Here is an 18,894-nt window from a genome sequence, read left to right as displayed (position 1 = left end):
ATAAGAGCTTCTATAGATGTCTTTCAGGGTTGGAGTCAAACTCTGCAGGACAGTGACTCTCTAGGACTGAACTTGCCTGCCCCTGCTCTCAGTAGAGGAAAACAATGGTATAATTGTACCCCAAGGACCAATTGTGTGCCTTTTAAAGGTACAGTTATACATTTTGTTCCCAAAGGAACAAAATGGTATCTCAGCTGTACATTTTTTCTGAGAATGTACCAATACCTATATTAGCGTCCACACCAGCTCTGATTGGTTGTCATTGTTTTTATCGTTCATTAGCTGGGGAAAAAACGATTCCAATGATATCGTTGCTCTGTGCTGATATTGTTATAGTTGTGCTGTGGACTTTACTATTCTCTATTAAAATAAGTATTATAAATGTATAGTTATAGTTTTCATCTTTGGTGTGAATGGGCCTTTACACTATTACCCACAATACAGCACAAATAGTCAGGCAGGTTTGTACCATTTAAATAGATAACTAAATACAATTTGTTCGGATCAGAATTTATCACACATTATCGAAAACATTGAGAAAAATTTGTTTAAAAAACGATTTAGTTTTAACCTTCAAACTTTTTCATGGTTGATCATTAGGGTTAAATATAAGAGCAACAATGTCTAATATTTACTAGCAAATACCAGGGTTGCTTATTATCTTGCATATTGGCTATTTATCAGTACTTATAAAGCACATATTAATGCTTTATTCTGCATGACCATATTCTACACCCCTTAGTACTACCCAACACCAAAACTTAAACGATACAAATACCTTTCTAACTATTACTGAGCAGTAAATTAGGAACTTTTTGAGACAAAAGTCGTAGTTAATAGTGAATATGTTCCCCATACTAAAGTGTTACCAACACCGGTTTACCAAACACATTGAACAGTATTCTTTTTTTTTTTTCAAAGACTTTTAAGATGTCACTATCAAATATGATCTATCAGCATCGATTTAAAGGGTGACATTCTGCATTTGCTGTGAAAATACAAGCAATATCTAGTTTTTCATAGTATATCATCATTCAAATGTAATGCTGATAATGTGGATATACAAAATGGCAAATAAAACGAATTTCAGCATGCTGTTAATTATATCAGTAGTACACACACCATTTCCTGAGAAAGATCTGCTTTACTGTGTCAGCTCAAATTCATGTTTAAAAAAGGCATAAATCTGAGGTCGGGAGTCACTCCAGTGCCTTTAACCATCATCCTTCCCCCGGGTCATTTTGACCCAAAACTAATTTTTTATTTTATTTAAAAAAAAATTGTGTTCATCGGAGTGGTCCAAAACCCTATGACTTTTGTTGCACTTGAACCACGAATACACAAAAAAATAGACTGGATGCGAGGAGTTTTGTGGTTGAAATTTTAAAAAGTAACCAATCCTTCTCTCGCGGGTCAATTTGACCCCCATACGAGTGAATGAAATGCTTCAGTACACGCTCAAAATTCAAACTATAAATGCTAAAACTTTACTAAAAAGTGATTTATAATGTCTACATGTGTATCTGAATGCATTCTGAGGAGAAACTGACTTTAGGACCCAGCGGAACAGCTAATTTGCTCCATATAGAGCTATAAGAGTCATGAAATATCATCTTATATTATTATTTTTCCACAAGAAGTCGGCAAAGATATATCAAAATGAAATGAAAAGCTTTCTGAACCAAAAAATTATTCATTTTAGGGTTTTGACCTGCGAGGGAAGGATGAGGGTTAAATCATGTGTCAGATGATTGTAAACATCATGTCTGCTATATATCTTTTATCTATTATAAGCTCATGTCTATTTTTATATATATATTACATGTTTTTGTTACAAGAGTTTAAGTGGATTTTACCCTGACAGCACATGTACGTCTCTAAGATGTTACTTAATCTGGAAAACATCTGATAAACGTTATGGAAAAAGCAGTTTTACATTCATTCTAAATCATGAACACGTTTTCTAAATGTCTATTTAACATCTGACATGCAGGAAACGTCTCTCCGAGACGTATTGCAGATGAGCAAGCGCTCTAAAAATACTTCTTGCCGATCTAAATGTACACATCTAATAGACGTCTCCGTGACGTACATGTGCATCGTCTTAGATCCTCTGATCATTACTGACCGTCACCTTCACCCGACTCAAATTTACCATGATGTTTTATATTTAGTCCGTGACTGAATCGTTGGGGCAGAGATGTACTCAAGTATGTGAACGCAGACGCTTCTCGATTAAATGTAATGGGCACTGAAATTCTCAGCATTGCAGTATAAATCCAGTTCGGCTACAGTTGAACAGTTTGAGAGCATTTTGCTGAGAAAGTTAGTTCAGGTTTATTAAAGGCCTGTTGAGACCAAAAACGATATTAGCGTCCACACCCAAGCACGTTCTGTTTATTACAAGCGTGTAGTAGTTTTGACGTCTGCTGCTTTAAATGCTTGAGCTCTTTAAAGAAGGATGGATTCTGATTGGCTTTCAATGTTTAAAAATCACTCTGGACTCTGCTATTCTTTTACATTTTGAACATTTCGAGTTTTAAAACTATATCGCTATCGTCTTGGGTGTGAGCGGGCCTCGAGAACACGCCAACAACGAGATCAAACATTCGTTTTTGCGTTCCAGTTTGAGTGGGGGTATGACATTGTGTTTGTTGTTATTTATAAAGTACATTCTGTATGTGTCAGTCGAGCATTGTATCATTGACTGGAATGTGCATTCATTGAATTTTCAAAAATAATAATAAAATACTGAAATCTCTGAGTCTTTTCTACTGAGTCACTTGAGCCAGCTTATCTACCTTGTTTTCTCTTTCTCGTTGTTCAGCCTCATTGTGCTGAATGCAGCACTACACATTAAAACCACACAAAACACGGCAGAGAGAGAAATGGAGGGAAATCGAGATAAGCAGAGCGATAGTGTGGAGGATGTGGTGAAGTAAGGTGGAAAAAGACAGAAAGGGGACCGTGTGCAGGAACGGGTTTTTTTGGGGGGAGGGGGTTGCGCTTTCCTGACTCAGCGCATTTCTGCATTCACAACGGAAGTTTCCAAAAAAACCTGCTGTCACCACAAACAAACAAACGGCTAGTTACTTTTCACTTGTCTTATTGTCTTGAGAGAGAAAGACAGTCAAGAATCCCTGCAGATGTTTTTATACTCGCCTGGGTTTGTTAATATGACGTCCTGAAATTCCTCAACACACTAATCTCATCGCGTTTGAAATTCCTATTCAAGAAAAGTCAGCTCATCAGTTAGTTGGCCATTTTAGGCATCCAAAACTAATTCCTCTCTTTGTAACAGATGTAGGCCAGTAAGTGCTTTGTGTGTAAACCTCACTTCCCTGACTTCAAGAGGCATGACAGCAACTGGCACTAGTGTCTGCGGTTGCCTCCCACGCTGGAGACTCCGGTTCGAATCCCGCTCAGAGCAGGTTGAGTAGGACCAGTTACATTTGGTGCCGTGACCCGAATGGGAATAAGGTTTAGGGGGGTGAGTTTAACGTAGGCCAGTAAGAGCTGTGTGTGTAAACCTCACTCCCCTGATCCAAAGAGGCGTGTCAGTGACTGACGCTAGTGTCTGCGGTCACCTCCCACGCTGGAGACCCCGGTTTGAATCCCGCTCAGAGCAGGTTGTAGTAGGACCTGTTACATTTGGTGCCGTGACCCGGGTGGGAATGGGGTTTAGGGCTGAGTGTAACATAGGCCAGTAAGGGGGGTGTGTGTAAACCTCACTCCCCTGATCTCAAGAGGTCGCCTCCCACGCTGGAGACCCCGGTTTGAATCCCGCTCAGAGCAGGTTGAGTAGGACCTGTTACATTTGGTGCCGTGACCCGGATGGGAATGGGGTTTAGGGCTGAGTGTAACATAGGCCAGTAAGCGCGGTGTGTAAACCTCACTCCCCTGATCTCAAGAGGTCGCCTCCTACGCTGGAGACCCCGGTTCGAATCCCGCTTAGAGCAGGTCAAGTAGGACCGGTTACATATGGTGCTGTGACCCGGATGGGAGTGAGGTTTAGGGGTGAGTGTAACATAGGCCAGTAAGAGCGATGTGTGTAAACCTCACTTCTCTGACCTCAAGAGATGTGTTAGTGTCTGTGGTCGCTTCCCACGCTGGGGACCACGGTTCGAAACCCGCTTGGAGTGGGTCGATTAGGACCAGTTACATCTACTTGTGAGATTGTGGTCCAGTGGGTTGAACCATGGAACTGATATGCAGAAGGTTGCTGGTTGGATCCCAGCGGTCACCACCAGTGTGTCCTTGAGCAAGGCACTTTACTCCATGTTGCTCCAGGGGGATTGTCCCTGTAAGTCGCTTTGGATAAAAGCGTCTGCCAAAATGCATAAATGTAAATGCATAAATGTACTTGAATGGGAAAATCCTGAAATTTCAATAACTTCTTGCCGCACACACAATTAAATAACAATTTCTATATCAGCAACAAAAATATGTTACTACATTTGTAACTAAACATTAGTTACTACATTTACATGCAATGGAGTTGTGATGTCCCACAATAGAGTTGCAATGATTAAAAAAAAAAAATGATTTACATTCAGACATTCAGTATTTACATTCAGTATTTTTTTATGCAAGCACCATTTATAAATGTGTCATGATATTATAGTAGATGTTTTACTAGTGATGGCCTCTTCCTTGGAGGCTCTTCTCCTTTTCTGCTGCTTTTGACATCACAGCTCAGTTCAGTCACAAGAAAATAGCAGAACGAAAAGTGTAACATAAATTGCACACATCAGCATAGTTGGGGAAACATGGGCAGTATTTCACTACCATAGGTTTTCCCACCTCAGGTTAACAGAAATGTATACAAACCTAAAATGAAAACGTGTCTTAAAAGGTTTGAGCGCTATCTCAGAGTGTTCTTCAGATGATGATCTCAGGGCTTCAGTTCACTCGAGAGTTTGGGAGCCGCTGATCCACAAGGTGGATGTGACTCACAGGTGATTGTTTTTCTTGCAATCAACATTGTTACTGAGGGGAATGGAAAACCGAATATGTTCGGGGAACTCTAATACACATTCATCTGTATCAACATGACCTCAGTGTTACACGTTATGAGTTCCTGTGTTTTATCAAGTGCAAACATCTCAAACATGACTGTCAATAGAAAAACCCTTTGAGAATAAGTGTAAGATCTAGACACTTGCACACTAAAAGCTCTTGTACAGTCATTGTATCGTGCGGTCGTGATGACATGGCATCTCTGTACATTACACACCTGGTGGTTTCCTTCAGCAGCCGCTCACACTGCACCTGTACACGACAGGAAGTAGAACACAGTCACATGCTCCAACAGCCCTGCTCTTCATTTGATATCAGACAGACAGGTAGATAGATAGTTCCTTTTTCTGCCTAGCACCTCATTATAACAGCGGAAACAACTTGAAATACTCCGTCACTTATGGTCACACAGATAAGACATCATTTGAAATGGTAAAGGGTCTGCACTCACCAATATAAACAAATTTTTGATTTTGTAAAATAAAGAAAACAATCAGGATGCCACTTTCTGCCAGTGTATAGGCTACTAGCAAGCTCTAGCGTGCATCTTGTTTTGGGTTGGTGCGCAGATTGTCTCTTCTTCTTCTGTCCCCTTCTGGACTGGTGTGGTACGCCTGTGATGGACTGTATTCGGCGTCTGACTGTATGCACCGTGACGGTTCGGGACGAATACATGTACCGCTACAACCCTAATAGATAGTCACCTTCATTTATATAGCGTTTTTTACACAATATACTTTGTTTCAAAGCAGCTTTACAGTGATAATAAGACATTAATGGAAGAGAGATCAGCTCTAGAAAAAAGGTATTGTCCAGCTAAAGCAAGTTTTTGATTGATTCATTTTCGCTGTAAATAACTTTGGGGCCGCTTACGCAAAACCATTTTCAACAAAAATAACTCTCAATGCGTTCTGTTAATTTGCATGCCAACAGTGTTTGGTGGCTTGAGAATGCAGGTTTTGAAATAGTTTTGAAACGATACCGTTATCATCTTCTAATCTTCAAAAAAAACTGAATCTGTGAGAACGGTGACAGCACACATGTAAGAATTACATTACAGTGTTTAGGCTGTAGGCAAGCGCGTTTGAATACATATGTGCGCAGGCGTGTAGTTTTCCTTAACAAAATGGCCGCCAAATTACTTGTCTGGCATGTATACAGCGTTTCTAGTCCTTTCTGTTCACTTTGATTGGACAATTTTGATAAGATAGACTACACGTGGAGTCTGTCTGATTTTGACTTGATTGTCCTGTAGAGAGTTTGTGAATTTAGTGAGGTAGGAAGTGGTGAGAGAGAGAGAGAGAGAGGGATTGGAGAACGAGAGTGAGAGATGGGGGCGGTGAGAGTCTTTGCTTCTGATTCAGCACTTTTCTGCCTTCTTTGTGGAAGTTTCCAGAAACCTTCTGTCTTCATACGCAATCGACTCGACCGAGACCATTCTCTCTTCTCATTTCTCTCTGTTACTCGGAGAGAAAAGATAAAGGGCATGAGAAAGAAAGAAAAACTGGGTGCTAGTTTCGTTCCAAACATCAGGCTGTTCCTTTTAAGACCATACACTCTAAGCAATGCTGGGTTAAAAACAACCCAAGTTGGGTTGAAAATGGACAAGCCCAGCAATTGGGTTGTTTTAAACCAGTGAATGTGTTGTTTTAACCCAGCAGTTGGGTTAAATGTTTGCTTAAAACAACCCAATTCCCAGCATTTTTCAGAGTGTAACAAGAGAGACCAAAACCAGACACGACAACTATAGGTGCGGAACAATATTCCTGTCAAACAAACACAGTTCTGACAAAAACATGAACAAGCCCTAAGAACCAGAGGGAATAATGGGCTGATAAGAACCAGTTTAAACATCTGATGACTGGGAATGCTGTTCCAGCACCACGGATGTTGATCCAGGAACATGACCTTTTTATTTAAATTACAGTGCATGTTTTTGAACATTGTTAGGAGGGTCTGGAGAGTGAATACAGCTACTGTAAGTGTATCTGTCTGAAAACAGTGTTTGCTTGGGATTTACCATCAATGTGCATGTGTTGGTGCTGAAATGAAAGCTGCAAATACCAAGAGAGTGTTTCACTTCTCCACATCCATCAACAGATGGCAGAAGCGAACCACTTAACTCATATTCCCCTGATTTGTTGTTCTCAGTGTGATTATCAGGAATATTGTTTGTCTTTAAGCTGTTTTTTAAATTTCTGAAGCAGGAGAAGGACATCTGTCTCAGAACTGTGGCTTGTTCGTCTTCTCTTGGTCTCCACAAACAGGCATCTATAACAGTCACTGCTACTTTTTCATGTCCAGTGAGGAATTGCTTCGATTATGGCGTTTACAAGCCATCAGCAAAGTCGTCATGAAACAGAAGTTGTGCTGGTCTTTTCTTGTGTGAAACGCTTCTCAAACAAGAACAAATGTAGGCCCTTGTCATCAGAGAAGAGATGAAGTTATTCTGATTCAAGATTATTAACACAATAGTGATGTGCACTGACATATTCCTCCCCCAAGAATTGTCCATTTTGATTCCATGGTGACTTTAACCTGCAGCACAAAAGGTCAATTGAAATGCAACTGGCTGCTTGTTGCTTCTGTTGTTTGTCTGTTCTGGACCATCAGTAAACACGTGATATCCATGTCACACTCAGAACGGAAGAAAGGCCATTAAAGCATTAAAATGGCTGCTCAGTGTTCTGCATACGTGTGCTCTGACATGTGTACTTGTCGCCTTATTAGTGTTCATGTAAACATAGCTGCTATCTTAATTATACTAAAATGGCATGAAACCCCCCTGAAAGTCGACAGACTGATGGGAATTGACTTGGCATGTTTCTTCCAACAGGAAGACTGTTAGCCGCGGTTAGAGACGCAGTCCGACTCTTTCTCAATCTCTTTAGTCATTCACTGTCTCTCTGCGCTGTAATTATTTCCAGAGAAACTGAGGAGAATTACCACAGGGAGTCAAGAGTCTATCACAGATAATACACTCACTGCCAATGGCATCAGTTCCTGCAGGTTCGTGAATGAATAGAAAACAGCTGAATGGAGGTGTTGTCAAGATGACAACAGTCACAGATGTTGACGTTAGAATCCACTCACCGCTTGAGTTTTTGTCCGGTGCTGAGGTCTGCACGGGCGCAAATCCTCTCTAACAAAGTGCAGACGTCATGTAAATAAGAGAATCACTGTGTCTTCAGCTTCACTGATTAATATAATAGGCCTATACTCTTTGCTCCCTAGGTGATATAATAGTTAATATATGTTCAGCATTTGAATAAAACATTTGTTTTCCATGCTTGACAAGCAGCCATGTGCACGCTTCAACACATGTAGGCCGAGCCGCATATCAATGCGGGATTCACTCTTGAAATTGTAATGATTGACACGGTGATAGCCATATAGCAAAAGACGAGACTAAAATGTGCCCTCACTAAATTCAGAAGCACCCTCTGTGATTTGATTCTGGAACTGGGCCTGGTCCAAACACAGGATTTTGCTGCATTAGGTAAGGCTGTTGTCATTTGTCTGGAGCGTTTATGCTCAGACGTGTAGGTTTTTACACGTAACTTGTCTGTTTCTCATGGGAATCTGTAACACTCTTATGGCTGAAGGGATGACGTGGTTTTGTAGAGAAACATGAAAGTTTGCATTCGTCCCTGGACAAAACCCTAATAGGATTTTTCTATTGCTTTTGGATTATTACGGAAAATGTGCTCTTTGACCAAGTTTACCCTGATCAAAGTGACATTCTCACACTGTGATGCTCATTGTGAATTCAAAATGTTGAGCAGGTTGAGAGGAGGCGGATCAAATATCAGTCATCCCGGGAACATTCTACTTCCTGTTTCTCAACAATGGTAAAACGTGATGGGATTTGTTATCAAACCGTTTGTGCTGGACAGTTGTGTTCTGGACTGGAATTGTCAATACAACAGAAAACTTTGAGAGAACATCACATAAGCTGACTTTATAAACTGATGTTGATTTTCCTAAAATGTTTCTGTTTGAAGTCACCATTATGGTGATCAGTGTTCCATTTGGTTGGGCACTTGAACTTCATTTATTCGTTCCACGCTATTTCTACGCCATTGCACATGCAAAGTCCTTTCAGTTTTGGTTTTCAATCCAAGCAAGTGTTTACATGTCCTCTTGATCGGATTAGAAGAGGAATAAATCACCCCTTTCAATCTGCCTACGTATAGCGTGACCTTTCCGATGTGATTACGCAATCTGTGGTGTGTCGCAGAGCAGCGCAAGATGAGCAATTTAGGTTAAAAAGTATATAAACGTTTATTTTTTCTTGAAAGTGCCGGATGGTTTGTCTAGATCAGCCCCTATTCCTCATCTGGGATTGGTCAGAGCCTCTGAAGCCCTTCCTTTGAAACTGCATTGATTTGGACCTTCAACCGTTGGTTCCCATTGAAGTCCATTGTGTGGAGAAAAATCCTGGAATGTTTTCTGCAAAAAACTTCATTTCTTTTGTACTGAAGAAAGAAAGACATGAACATCTTGAATGATATGGGGGCGAGTAATTTATCAGTACATTTTCATTTTGAAGTGAACTAATCCTTTAAAACAGTAGGTGGAAAAAAATGTAATGAGCTGCTCAATTAATTTAGCTGATTCAGTTATTTTAGTGTTATATATTTTGTCTATGTGTTATACAATCTGGAACTCAGAAGAATGTTAACAGCACTGTTAAAGAAATGAAAATATAGATTGGTATTGATCTGTGCATGAGTCTGCACCAAATGCAATCGTGAATACTTGGGAAAATGACACGCGGTGTCCCATGGTGGATGACACGCAACCGTTTTCAGACTCTGCTAGCGTGTCTACATTTCACTGAAAACAATGATTCGTCAAATCGGCAAGCAGGGGATAAGTGTTGGAAGATCCGTCCATGGCTTGATATGTTTCCTTAATAATTTTGAATAATATGCATAATTTTGATATGTTGTGCAAAAGGAAATAAACTGAAAAAAACTGATACAACACTTTAGATTTTGCCCGCATTTTTCATGAGCTGAACTCAAAGATCTAAGACTTTTGCTTTGTACACAAAAGGCCTAGCCTGACCAGCCAGACCCACATCAAGATGTTGGGTCTGAGAACTCACCATTGGCAGGGCTCAATCCGAGGGGGTGGGGACAAACGGTTGTCTTTCAAATTCCCTCTGCACGCAATTGGATAGCGCTACAACCAACCAGAGAGCAACGTGAAGTGGAGCAAGTTGATGGATTAAACTTTCGCCGTATCCGGTCGGCAAAACTCCGAACACATCTTCCTTTCTTAAGAATGACTTCAGTGCCGTTCTTTGTTCTTTTCTCAAAGAAATGCTTAACTCAAAGTCTTCCAGAGTTGCGGCCAAAGCCGGTTCTGTGCCGTCATTATGTTAAGCCCGCCCACTGACTCTATTGGCCTGACCAGAGTTTGGTTTTTCCAGCTTGCAGGTCTACCGAGAGTTGCTAGACTACACTCGCAGCAAATTATATTTGCTGCCGCTAGGGTGCGTCTATATTTCTAGGCTACAAAGGCCTATTTCTCTCAAATATTGTTCACAAATCTAAATCTAAGTCTAAATCTGTGTTAGTGAGCACTTCTCCTTTGCCGAGATAATCCATCAGGCTCACAGGTGTGGCATATCAAGATGCTGATTAGACAGCATGATTATTGCACAGGTGTGCCTTACACACTGGTACTATATAATGTAACATTACAGATCTTTCACAAGGAGGGGTTGTATTTCAAAAACAACTGCAGAAACATATTACAAGTGGTCTATTAATCTGTTTTAAATGCCCCATAATTTTCCTATAAGGAGAAATGTGTTAAAAAGTAACTAAGGAACGCTATTAGTTACTTTTTAAGGGAGTAACGCAATATTGTAATGCATTACTTTTCAAAGTAACTTTCCCCAACACGGATAATAACTCATTCCACAATGAGACATGTTTTCAAGCGAAACAGTAAAATCAAGAAGGATCAATGATGCCAGACTGAAACGAAACATGTGTGTGGAGCGAGACCTTTTTATGTTCTTTAGAATAACGTGTGAGAAGGGTTCAGGCCAGGAACACGTATTGAGAAAGTCCACTTTGACTCATGTTGAGTTCTGTGTGGCATCTCCTGCAGACTCAGTTTCATGTACTCAGTTCCAGTGAGACGTTAAAAAGTGAATCTCGCACTGACTCATGTTGTTTCCGGGTGCTCTGCATAGCATGCCCACATTTTTAACATCCGTTTGAGAGACTCAAAACAATAATTTCTCCTTGAGATGATAGTCGAGTTTGTCTGATTAATTGCAACCTTTATTTGGAGAAGCTCTTTGTATCATTCAGAATCTTTCGTGTTTTGTTTCTTCTACTGATAAGATTTTGAAGTACATTCGTTCGAAAGGCCCCAAATGTTTGTTTGTTTGTTTGTTGTGTTTTGTTCGGATGTGTCAGTTTGCGGTGAGGACTGAAACTCTCTCTAGCGCTTCTGACAGTAAGTGACGCGAAGGCGAGATGACCTGGATCTGGCAGAACTTTCCTCCCACAGGGTCTGATGAAACCTCACCAGAGGAAAGAAAGTCTCCCATGAGAGCTGGTTCTCCCAGACAGGAACACACATTTAAAAGGAGATTCGTGTGCTCCTCTAATCTCCCACACTCTTAAAATCAAAGGTTCAGAGAGGAGTGATGCCATAGATTTACCATTTTTGGTTCTCCAAAGAACTATTTTTGTCTTAGTGTGGAGAACATTTTAATAATATAGAGAATCTTTTTTGGATCGGTTCGATGGACGGTCAAGCTTTATTTTTAAGAGTGAACTGAGATTTTTTAATAAATTTACATAAAAATGTCAGAGATCTCAATATGAACTCAAACATTTCTCAACAAATCCATTTCACTGTTACATATATCTATTTAGGGCCAGAGAACCGATGATGTGAGGACTATTGAAATAGCTTGGTCTATTCTTCTTCTTCTCTGAAATGGTTGCATTTTTGAGGGCCTAAACATGCTCGAAAACTCATGAAACTTTGCACACATGTCAGAAGTGGTGAACATTTACGTCTGATATGAGTTTCAGAATTAGACGTGGCAAAATGGCTCGATAGCGCCTCCTATAACATTTCAATTAAGCGCCGTTCCCGCTATGTTTCACGTACATGTATGAAATTCGGTAGACACGTGTATCAGCCCAATACCTACAAAAAAGTCCACAGGTGCAAAATCTGAAAACCCAACAGGAAGTCAGATATTTTTAATTTTCTCTGCAAAATTTTTGCAGTCTTTGCTATTTCCAGACGTTATACTTTAACAAACTCCTCCGACAGATTTAATCAGATCAACATCATATTTGGTCAGTCTAACCTAAAGGCCTGGGTGATGTTAAATTGTTAATATCTTGAGTTTTCGCTGAAGGGCGTGTCCGTGGCGGCCTCACAAAATCTGATGTTTTGCCATGAAAGAGGAAGTTGTTTTAAGTCAGGCATGCAATGTCCAATCTGCCCCAAACTTCACATGTTTGATAAGAGTTCTGACCTGAAGATATCTACATGCCTATATTCAGTTACAGTCAAAGCGCCACCTGCTGGCAACAGGAAGTGTGGCACATCGAAGTGACTTAGCCATATTTCTCCTATATTTACCCATTTAAATTGCCCACTATTTATTGCTTTCCTGAGGCCACCAGGTGGCGATGGCCCCGGGTGAGAGGGCCCTTTCATTGCTGCTTGCAGCTTTTATGTAATTTTAAACGTTCTTCCAGAAACATTAATAGAACGTTCGTTCAAATTTATCTGGTCTTTAATAATGTTAGCACAAAAACATTATTTATACCTTATTTTTTCCGGAAATGTTTTAGTTGGACATTTATTAAATCGCTTCAGAACGTTTAGCGAACATTCAAAAGTAACATTACGAAAATGTTTTCAAAATTAAAATGGAACGTTCCCTTAAAGTTTGCATAACCAAGAATAACATTTACATTTTGAACATTCTGAGAACATTTAGAAATAACATTTTCATAACTTAATGGGAACATTAGAACAATTTTCTTAGAACATATTTTGTCAGATGGGGACATGATGCTAACGTCATTCCATATAAGTTTATGCTTGTGAGCTAATAGAATGTTTTTCCAACAAACACCCCACACTTTGGCTAACATTGTGGCAAAGTTCTATCAACGTTAATAAAATGTTTGTTCCAATATATCTAGTCTTAAAACATTAGCACAAAAACATTATTTCTACATAATTCATGGAGCGCTTTTTCATTAAATGTTTTAGTTGGACGTTACTTGTTCTAAAAATGTTATCAAAATGATAAAATGGTTCCCTTAAAGTTCACGTAAACAATACATTTTTAAAACATTTAAAAACTGGACATTTTGAATGTTCTTAGAACATTCCGAAACAACATTTTCATAACTCTTATGTTATTAGAACATCATTTTGTAGGCTGGGAACATGATGCTATATTAGTTTATGCTTGTGAGCTAATAGCCTGTTTTTCCAACAAACAACCCACAGTTAAGTAAAATTAACATTTTGTTTTATTAAATATAATATAATATAATATACAAAATAAAGCATTTCACACATTGTCATTACATTCATCTCTAGAGTTCCTGAGTTTGTTAGCATTCAGATAACGCTCTACTTCACAACTTGTGTGTGAAGAGATGCTCACATACATTCACACATGCAGCTTTTTTTGCGTTCTTAAACGTACAGTGACATTACAGACCTATAACTGAGGCACTTAGTACACTGGTTAAGGCGCAAGTGTTGATGTGTAGGTCACGATAGTCTCATGTTATTTCAGCGATGGACTAATACAGCACAGTCGTACCTCCATCATCAGGTCTGAAATCGCACACACGTAGTGATATCTACAGCTGTTTCACACACATTATGTACAGTATAAACAAAAAAAATGAATATAAATATTACACGTCTTTAAAATGTTAAACACATATAAATATATTTAAATTATAAATAGTGCTTAAGGAGCATTGCAGACGCAGTTCAGGCCCAGACCGTCTTTGCATTTTATGGGCTTTTGCTGTAGAGGAAAACCTGCCAAATTTGGCAGAACGCATCTGAATATTGAGGCTAAAATATTAAAGTGCCAGTCTTTTTCCCAAGATAGTTCGCGGACATTAGTGGACTCCAAATGGACCTGCTCATCAGAGTATTAAAACAGTCCTGAGTGCATCAAAAGTGCCAAGACGGCTCACACGAGCGGTCACGTGTGATGCGCTGCTTTTACTCCATCCACGAGAAACATCCCAAATCCAGAGTCGTTCATCTGCAGTTCCCAGTCGCCCAGTGTGGCCTGAAACTCTGATTTCGCAATGAGGCGGTTATCGTTTTCCGGAAAAGTGACGACTCGCCAGCACGTTTGGCTGACAGGCTCATCTCTGTTCCCCTCAGGCAGAGAGACGGTGCAGGTGAGCTCCTTGCTAGCTTCATGGAAAAAGTTGACAGTGAACCGGCCGGGCTTACAGATTCCCGTACAGGATAGACTGAGTTGGACGTACAGGAAGTAGCTTCCACTGTTCTTCACCGTCAGGGCTCTGTTAGCTGAATCATAGCTGAAGAGAGAGCCGACGGTGTGACCCTTTCCATACGGGATGGATTCCCACGGCATCACACTTTTCAGTTCACCTGCGGGCCAAAGACAGACACTTTAGTTTTTTGTTTTAAGTATAAGTGGTCTATCCAAACTGTGTTTTACACCATTATTCAACGTCTGACATATACTGGCAAGACACTTACTTTCACTGGCCCTCAGGTATGCGAAATTCTGCATCTACAAAAAAAAAAGAAGAGAAAAAAAACCCATTACAAAACAGTAGACGAAAGAACCGCCTGTGCTGAAATCACACCCTGCTCAAGGCAATACAGCAGTACAACTCCCCGAAAGATGTCTGGAATCACTCAGTCGCCGCGGTTTGATCTATGGTTGTAACTTACAGTGTGAACTTTCTGAACCTCTTCTGCTACAGGTTGAGTAAACCCTGCTCTGATCCCTCAGGAGTCTCTTTTGGCTGTAAAGGGTTCTTGAGGGGCCACATGATATTTGTTGCTCTTAAATGTTTTATCAAGTTCTTCCGATCAGTGTTTTTTTCTTCATCCTCAAAGGGAAGACCCCCGTTTCTCCAGAAATCAACCTCATTTCTAAACTCTCTTCTCAAGGGGGATTTTTCGTAGGATCTTTGATACGTAAATTAGATATTTTTATTCACAAATCAACTTTATCTAACATAGTTTTACTGTAAATTTAGAAAATATCAATGTTGCCATTTGGAAACGCTGTCCCACATGGGAATCGCAGTTATTTTTTATACATAGTAGCATCAATAATTTAACTGCAGTTATTAATTTATGTGAAGTGTTTATTGTATTTTACACTCTAAAAAATGCTGAGTTAAAAATAACCCAAGTTGGGTTGAAAATGGACAAACCCAGCGATTGGGTTGTTTTAACCCAGCGGTTGGCTTAAATGTTTGCTTAAAACAACCCAATTGCTGGGTTAGTCCATTTTCAACCCAACTTGGGTTATTTTTAACCCAGCATTTTGAGTGTAGTAATAATTTCTTCTTTTCAGGGGATTAATGCAGCAATATTTGACGGAACGAGCAATAGGTGCAGAGTTAGCTCTTCCATGTGATGAGTTGGCTTTTGGTTAGGTTAACGGACAGGGATCTGCTTATTTTTGGTTCCAAGTATACAAATCTACCAATTTCTAAATGAAATGTGCATTTAAATAGAAAAGAAAATCGTGCTTTTAAAGAAAAACTACTTTTTGGACCATTTTCCATTGGCAAAGTTTCCCAGAATATTATGTAATTTGTATGATTGAAGCTATTTCATGTAATACAACTAGAACATAATGCATAGAGAGGATTAACCCATCATGTGTTTTCTAAAGAATTGCATAGAAATTCACATGACAACTAAAAATCAAAGCTGCACAAAAAAAGTGCTATTTACGCCTCACATTAATATTAATAGCATCCAATGTACTTTGAATAACACAACTACTGCCATATATTACGTTCAAAAACACGAAAACACACCATGACATGATAAATAAGGTCTACTTCAAATATTAGAGTAATAAAAGCATGTCTTAAAAGCTCACCTTATAGGCGTATTCGGGTCCAGGCAACTGCGCGATCAAAGAGCTCGCAGACCCGTCTAATGCAGGTGGTTTTCTCCCGTTGATCTCGTTCTCGATGTGTTTGGCGAACCACAGTGCGCCCGCGAGCGCGAACGCGAACATGATGAAGAGCGCGATCACGGACACGGTGAGGAAGGTGTCCAGACACCGGCTGCGGGAGCGCGCGGCGGCCGACTGGCTCTCGACATCTGTGGACGCGGTCATCTCCAGAAACAAGCCGTGTAAAGTCCGATAATAAATCCACAGCAGGTTGAACTCTACTGAGGGAGACATAGAGCGAGCTTTATATGAGGCGCTGGAGGAGGAACTTCGGGTTTCCCTCGTCACCTCCTCCTCCACCCACACACTAGAGAGAGAAAGAGAGACAGAGACGCGCTCAGGAAGCTTTAGAGAAAAACCGACTGACTTTCCGCTCCTTTCGCTCTTGCGCAAACGGAGGTGGAATATGAAGTGTGAATTTCTGTGACTGGCTCCATATTCCGCTCGCCATTTCATGAAATATCATCCTACATTTATCCCTTCACACTAGTGTATTTCACACTGTTGTGCCTCTTATATGCTGTTGTGGTCGTTGGGTTTCCATCCCAACATTGTGCATTGTGTCATCAATTTGTGAGCCATTCCACAGAATGTGTGACATTTCTGTCCCCAGGACATCATATGTAAAAATATGCTCGAACATTAACTCTAAAATACATTTGTATTATAAATCTAACAGCAAAATTTAAATAATTAAAACATTAATAAAACTACTGCGAACATTAAAAAAACAAAACAAAAAACAGCCCTGACCCGTCGAGGCATGGACTCCTCTAGACCCCTGAAGGTGTGCTGTGGTATCTGGCACCAAGATGTGGGCAGCAGATCCTTTAAGTCCTGTAAGTTGTGAGGCAGGGCCTCCATGGATCGGACTTGTTTGTTCAGCACATCCCACAGATGCTCGATTGGTTTGAGATCTGGGGAATTTGGCCTCAAACTCGTTGTGCTCCTCAAAGCATTCCTGAAGCATTTGTGCTTTGTGGCGGCATTATCTGCTGAAAGAGCCACAGCCTTCGCATCAATGAGCCTCGGCCGCCCATGACCTGCCGCACGGCCGCACTTTTGATAGAGACTGACCACTGCAGACCGGGAACACCCCACAAGAGCTGCAGTCTTGGAGATGCTCTGACCCGTCACAATCTGGCCCTTGTCAAACTCGCTCAAATCCTTACGCTTGCCCATTTTTCCTGCTTCTAACACATCAACTCTGAGGACAAAATGTTCACTTGCTCCCTAATATATCCCACCCACTAACAGAGATCATCAGTGTTATTCACCTGTCATAATGTTATGCCTGATCGGTGTAAAATACACATTTTAGTTTCCCCCAGGTTTTCACTCAGTCCTGCCACAAGACACAAGTATATTTTTCAACAGGAAGTTGCATCATCTGGGTCTTATGCAGGCCATGGGAAAACCAAAAGTAAGTCCTCTCATTTAAATTTCTATATATTAGATGACATTGACCTAAATTATTATAAATTATTTCTTAGATGTTATTTGTTTATTTTAAAAATGTTAACTTTATGTGATCACTATAATTAGCTCAGTGTCCTCGTGTGATTAGCATGTACGCCATGCGGCAATTTGTCATGTATTTGCTAATTTTTTGCTAAAAAAAACTCAATCCTGTTACTTTCAGTCCTGTTACTCATATGAAAAATAACCTCTCCCTTCCTTCGGTGTGAAGTACTACTAGCACATAGTACATCCCTTCAACACATACTATCTCACACACACATGCACACACATATCGACACATTCCTACAATTGTTTAATAAATTAAATTATAAAAAAAAAAAAAAATTCAATTATAAAAAAAATTATACACTTGAGGCTTCTGTCTACTTTAAAATAATAAATGGCTTTGTGTTTTTTATTAAAATGCACCTTGTCTCCATATAGAGTGTTTTAGTCACAAATATTAATTATTTGAACATATAACCAACAATTTCTTTCTTGAAGAGAAAATAAAGGAATTAATGTAAAAAGTTAAATAAAGTTACCTGAAATTGACCAGCACACATTTTGAAGAGTTAAATATGTGTAGTATTAGATTAAGTGTTGAAAATAATAATAATAATAATAATAATAATAATAATAATAATAATGTTTAATTACAACAAGCCAATGTCACCCATTGGGGGAATGGCCCTTCTACTATTCTTCAAATAATATTTTTGTTTTAAACAAAATGTGCACACATATTCACTCTTAAATTTTGACAATACCTTTTTAATGGAATAGTATTATACCTCATTAATCCGCACACATCATTATATCCCGCCCTACATTTGTTCTTGTTCGAGAAGCCGTTTCACTCGGATATACGTCACAACAGGGAAGAAAAGACGAGCGCAACATCATGCCAAAAACCACTCTGTCAACGATTCTCGTCTCGTCACATTCAGTTATGGATTAAATAGAGTAAATTATGTTACACTTTCTGTTTGAAACAGAGGAATTTGGATATTCTGGATATTACTTTTGGTTGTTTTAACATTTGTACTGTAAAACAGTTGTCAAATATGAAATGTTAAGCTGCTGCTTACCTCACACTCTCTTACTGTTCAAGTGGGCGTGAAACAGATGTTGCAATAGTCCAGGGCTGCCAACTTTTGAGTTTAGCTTGGAGTCAGAATTATGGACAGTAGGAAACA

At 39.7% G+C, this 18,894-nt stretch overlaps 1 protein-coding gene across 1 annotated transcript; it reads right to left on the bottom strand.

The window, feature by feature from the left end:
• Positions 1 to 13,539: 13,539 nt before the first annotated feature.
• LOC307123050 (uncharacterized protein) lies at positions 13,540 to 16,478 on the bottom strand. Its single transcript, XM_079811427.1, has 3 exons — positions 16,157 to 16,478; positions 14,788 to 14,821; positions 13,540 to 14,676 (listed from the first exon to the last, which is right to left on the bottom strand). The coding sequence occupies exons 1-3, from the start codon at positions 16,466 to 16,468 to the stop codon at positions 14,255 to 14,257; spliced, it is 768 nt and encodes a 255-aa protein (XP_079667553.1). The 5' UTR covers positions 16,469 to 16,478; the 3' UTR covers positions 13,540 to 14,254.
• Positions 16,479 to 18,894: the final 2,416 nt, after the last annotated feature.

Source organism: Gobio gobio, assembly GCF_949357685.1.
Source record: "Gobio gobio genome assembly, chromosome: 3".
NCBI classification, from domain to species: Eukaryota; Metazoa; Chordata; class Actinopteri; order Cypriniformes; family Gobionidae; genus Gobio; species Gobio gobio.
The sequence above is the reverse complement of the archived record's forward strand: the minus strand, read 5'-3'. Positions and strand labels throughout refer to the sequence as shown.

Excerpts from the sequence above, each read along its gene's own strand:
- LOC307123050 (XM_079811427.1), bottom strand. The coding sequence starts at position 16,468 with ATGTCTCCCTCAGTAGAGTTCAACCTGCTGTGGATTTATTATCGGACT. Across the intron at positions 14,822-16,156 it reads GACCCGAATACGCCTATAAG|ATGCAGAATTTCGCATACCT; the intron begins GTGAGCTTTTAA and ends TTTTTTTTGTAG. Across the intron at positions 14,677-14,787 it reads ATACCTGAGGGCCAGTGAAA|GTGAACTGAAAAGTGTGATG; the intron begins GTAAGTGTCTTG and ends TTTGGCCCGCAG.